The 4,883-nt window shown below is 37.0% G+C and overlaps 2 protein-coding genes across 12 annotated transcripts in view; both read left to right on the forward strand.

The window, feature by feature from the left end:
* LOC107635478 (pentatricopeptide repeat-containing protein At3g46790, chloroplastic) overlaps window positions 1-4,883 on the forward strand; it is a 13,416-nt gene extending 8,533 nt beyond the window's left edge. Inside the window, exon 3 of the mRNA XM_021122095.1 lies at window positions 4,789-4,883. Coding sequence (XP_020977754.1) covers window positions 4,789-4,815 — 27 coding nt within the window. The 3' untranslated portion in view covers window positions 4,816-4,883. The remainder of the gene's footprint in view (window positions 1-4,788) is intronic.
* Window positions 7-4,755, forward strand: LOC107635481 (callose synthase 5). 11 transcript variants are annotated; one of them, XM_016338960.2, is made up of 8 exons: window positions 241-768; window positions 2,628-2,742; window positions 3,189-3,243; window positions 3,362-3,463; window positions 3,582-3,674; window positions 3,787-3,878; window positions 3,974-4,100; window positions 4,300-4,755. In XM_016338960.2, the coding sequence occupies exons 3-8, from the start codon at window positions 3,229-3,231 to the stop codon at window positions 4,516-4,518; spliced, it is 648 nt and encodes a 215-aa protein (XP_016194446.1). In that variant the 5' UTR covers window positions 241-768; window positions 2,628-2,742; window positions 3,189-3,228; the 3' UTR covers window positions 4,519-4,755. The 11 variants fall into 11 exon arrangements, 10 of the variants coding, with proteins under 10 accessions (XP_020977763.1, XP_020977755.1, XP_020977756.1 ...); XM_021122100.1 differs by having other exon boundaries at window positions 2,673-2,742; XM_021122102.1 differs by lacking the exon at window positions 241-768 and adding an exon at window positions 1,387-2,406.

A 4,883-nucleotide genomic window follows, 5' to 3' on the forward strand; every position in this document is an offset into this window, starting at 1 on the left:
CCTATGGATCAACAGCCAGAACTGCTTCAAAAGCTGTCTGAAGGAAACTTCACCTTGAGGATTATGTATGAGCAGTTCCAACGCATACTTAAAATGGGCCCTATCAGCCAGGTGTTTTCCATGCTTCCAGAATTTAGTGCTGAATTAATGCCAAAAGGCCGTGAGAAAGAAAGCCAGGCAAAAATTAAGCGTAACATGACAATGATGGACTCAATGACAAATGAAGAGTTGGACAGTTCAAACCCAAAGATCATGAATGAATCTCGGATAATGCGAATTGCTCGGGGCTCTGGTCGTCAAGTAAGGGAAGTAATGGAGATGTTGGAAGGATACAAGCGTCTTGCAAAAATCTGGAGCAAAATGAAAGGGCTTAAATTCCCAAAGAAGGGTGACATGAGTGCCCTATCTCGAAATATGAATGCCCAACAAATGGGCAAAGTCCTCCCTCCTCAGACGCTGCAGCAAATAGGTGGCATGGGCGGGCTACAGAGGTTGATGAAGCAGATGGGATCTGCAAAAGACATGATGGGAATGTTTGGTGGTGGCAATTAGTTTAATGAACCTGGCCTTATGCTCTGTTTAGTGGATTTCTGAATGTGGATTGAAATTAAATTGTTAGATTTTGTGTTGTTAAAACTCTTCTGCTGCTCTTTTTAATTTCTGAGGAAGTGGTGAAGTGGAGAAGAAGGAATAACAGTGGTCGTCGTCTGGTGGCCGTCCTGCTCGCCGTTGTCTACTCGCTGTCGCGCTCAACTGCTCAGATCGAAGGTCGGTGCACATTGCTAGTGCTTGTTCTTCTTTTTTTTGTGCTCTGTTCAGAAGTGAGAACGAAGGGTTTAGGATTTTACTACTGTTAATGCTATTGTTGAATGATTAACTCTGCTGCTACTGCTGGGTTGTACTCTGTTTGGTTGTTTTTTTTATGCTGTATTGGAAAAAAATTATGCTTAAACTTTAATAATTCTTTGTTAATTTATGTTAAAATTTTGATCAATCTGCTGTCTGCTGAAAATGTTACTAATCTTTGTTAAAATTATGGTGAGGTGTGAGCTTTTATTTGTTCAATGTAATCACTTTGTTAAAATGATACTAAAGCATGAGCTTTTATCTGAATGATCGAGTCTTCTCTATTGTATTGAACTGAATTTATTTATTAAATTTTTTAGTTAAATTTCACTAAGTTGTATCTTGTTTTGAACTGATTAAAATGAATGATGGAATTTTTATTGTTGAATTTTTGTTGTTAAATCTTGTTTCCATTGAAAAAAAAAACTAAAAGGAGAAGAAAGCTTCCACAAACTATAGAATATTAAGTTAATTCCCACAAAAAAACATAAGCAAATGTCATGAGTTATGCAAAATATATAGACTGTTAATAACCTAAACAACTTACATGAATTCCATGTATTGAAGTTTATTAATGATCATGTTTCACAGCAATAGCATAAGCAAATGTCAATGCTTCTACAAATTATAAACTGTTAATATCTATTTTTGTATAATTGTTCTCTCTGTTTTAGATGTTGAGTATTGCTAATTTCCAAAATGTCAGTGCTCAACCCCCTGCATATTTGGTCTATGTTCACTTATCTTTTCAATCATTTGGTTGCCAAAGAATCAAGGAGTTTTAATTTTTATTTGTTTTTTTAATGAGCTTCAAGTCAATAAAATTATTGAATGTCACCTCTATGATGTATTGCACATAAGATGCTTTTCCATTAAAATTTAGCCTTATATAAAGGACATATATATTTGGTAACAATTGTAATCGAGAACTTTCAACTGGTACTTTCTCATGTTTTTAGAGTTTTGCATATTTTTAATGGAGCTTTCTTCAGTGGGGAAAGAATAATCTGGACCTTGAAGGACCAGGTTATAAATTTAAATAATAAAAAATGCATGGGTTGGTTCACAAATAAAGCAGAATAACGGTTGAGAGGAATTTGAAAAAAGTTTAGAATTTCTTATTACAAGAAAGCACCAACGGCGCGTCATGGTGGAGGAGATCTGCACGGTGTCATCGCTGCGTCGTCTTCTCCGGCAAGTTCTGCCGCTTGTTCTGCTTTTGCTCCGGCGGATGTGAAGCACTCGGAGCACAGTTTGGGCGTGGACTCAGTGCCGCTGGCTGAGGAGATCTGAGAGAAGAGCAAAACAGAGAGATTCAGAGAGGAGAGAGAGCTCGCCTCGCCGTCGTCGTTGCCGTCGCCACCGCAGTTCATCGCCTCTCCAGATCTGGTCGCAACGCCCAAGCCTCTGAGGATGTTCCATTACGACCTCCTCGACGAGACGCAGAACAAGCTCGATTACATCCTCTCTCTCTCACTGTCGAGAACTTCCTCGAGTGCCGTCTCCATATTCTCGTCTTCAAGTCCGGCATGGCCAAGTCCATCTATCAGTGCATATTAGGTCTTTTTACATCTTTTCACATTTTTCCTCAATTTAGGGTTTTTAAATTCTTAATTTTTTATCACTCATGTTTCTTTGTTTTTTTGTGCTTACTTTAAAGTTTAGAATCTAATTTCTTAAATATTCAAGTAGCTCAAAATTATAGTCTGATCTCTTTGTTGGTTTCTAGGCTTTTGATAAATTATTTAATTATGTATCTAGCTTGGTTCAAATGATTGTAGATGAAGGATGATTTCAAGAAGTGACACAAATTTTACTCTGAGCAGCATTTTCACAGGCCACAGAGGAGGTTCATTGAACTGGAGGCTCTGGAGAAAATCATACGGGAAAGAATAGGTTTGTTATTTGCTTTGGACATCTAAATTAAAGCAATATAGTTTTACTAAAGATACTGAATTAGACATGCTTTGGACATCTCACATGTTTATTCAGATTGAGAATTGCTAGTGAAAATGAAATCAGTAAACCTTGTCCCCAACCTGATTTATTCAGATTAGAGCATTCATTCAAGTCTTGTGTGTTGTGTTTTGATTCTTCCATATTCAATAACCTCTCTGATTTGAACCTGGTAATTGTGAAAAAGGGTGACAATGATTTATCAGGCCTGATAAACATTGAAAAGGGTTACGATTCTCGAGCAGTGTGTTCAGGATGGCAGAACTCTTAGCTACGAACTCTTGATCTAGCTGTAAAATGCGATTCAAATGTTATAAGATAGTAAGACACTATGTTTTTTCTGGGTTGAGTTTTGGGATCTTTGTGAAAATGAACCGTGTTTGCAGGTATCATTTTGGATGTCTGAGAAAGGATACTCTACCCATTATGCAACTTGAAGAGGTATTGCTTCTGTTGGTAGTGAAGTTTCGTTGTTGATTATCTGTGTTTTATTTGGATTACACTGAGTTCTTGGACTTTCTTTCCTTATTAGATTAAAGCTGTTGTTTCTGCGCTATAGAACACACAAGGCTTGAACTGGCCTAGTTCTTTCGAGCAACAAAGACAGAGAACAGGAGACCTAGACTTGCTTGATTGGCTTAAAGCCATGTTTGGTTTCCAGGCATGTATTTTGACCAACACGCAATGCTAGAGGAGAATGATTTATTATTCATTACATTTTTTTTTTTTTTTGTATAATCTGCTTAAATTTTTATTGCATATGGTAAATTTGTGTGCAGAGGGACAACGTCAGGAATCAGAGAGAGCATTTGATTCTGCTTCTTGCTAATTCTCATATAAGGCTACACCCTAAACCTGAGCCTCTAAACATGGCACGTACCTGTCTTGCATTTGGCTTTGGCCTATAGTTTTTATTCTGCTGTTTCTTTCTATTAATTTATTTTTATTTTTATTTGTATTTTATTTTATTTGAATGAATTGCAGCTTGATGATCGTGCTGTTGATGAAGTGATGAAAAAGCTTTTTAAGAATTATAAAAAATGGTGCAAATTCTTGGGACGAAAACATAGTTTACGGTGAGGCATAACAGTATATGCATCAGTGAACACTTGTGCTTCTTTTATTAGCTCATAAAATTTAATGGTCACTTTTATAATGTTCTCTTATATAGACTTCCTCAAGGTCAGCAAGAGGTGCAACAGAGGAAGTTGCTTTATATGGGCTTGTACCTTCTCATCTGGGGTGAGGCGTCTAATGTTTGCTTCATGCCTGAGTGCCTATGCTACATATTTCACAACGTGAGTGTACAAATTAATCTGCGCATGGTTCATTTTGTTTGTGCTTGAATCTCATGTAAATGTGCTATATTCTTGCTTGGATATATTCCACAAAAAAAAATTTTCGATGGCTGTTCGATGTATGAAAGAGGCAGTTTCTATCTGTGAAGTGGGGTGTAAGTGGAGGCTACTACTGAAATCCTTAGCTGCCATTTTTCAGTACTTGAAATTTAATGGAGATATGGAGGAGACAGAGGATTCGATAAGGTTACTCAGCAGCAAGATTATTGTCTCCCTGAATCAAATGTGCCTGCAATTGATGTGCTGGGAGGCGATTCACATAAACAAATTGGTGAAATTTCAGAGCCAGAGGAAGATGGGAACACAAACAACCCTGACTTCAAGCCCGAAGGTGTTGGGGTGTTCGAGGTCATCTTAATTGAGCTAGTCACAATACTGCAGGTCCGATGTCACGACGAAGCTTGAAGCTGATCAATCTTGCTATTTTTTTTTAATTAATCAGACTAGTATTTTGTGGATTATGTTGGTATATAAATTTTTAGGAATTCCGTTATCTGATGTACTCATTCTATTCAAACAAGACACTATGATTTTTGAAGCACTATTACTATTAAGGGTGAGTTTGGCAAACACGTTGAGATGTTTGGCAACTTTACTTTTTTTTTTTCTCTGAACTGTAGATATAATTTTGTATCCTAAAAGCGCGTTCACTTGACGCAAGAAATTGTAGCTTTTGCACACTTGACGTGTGTTTAGGTTTGTTGTTGATCATTATTGGTTTTA

Source organism: Arachis ipaensis, chromosome B04, assembly GCF_000816755.2.
Source record: "Arachis ipaensis cultivar K30076 chromosome B04, Araip1.1, whole genome shotgun sequence".
NCBI classification, from domain to species: Eukaryota; Viridiplantae; Streptophyta; class Magnoliopsida; order Fabales; family Fabaceae; genus Arachis; species Arachis ipaensis.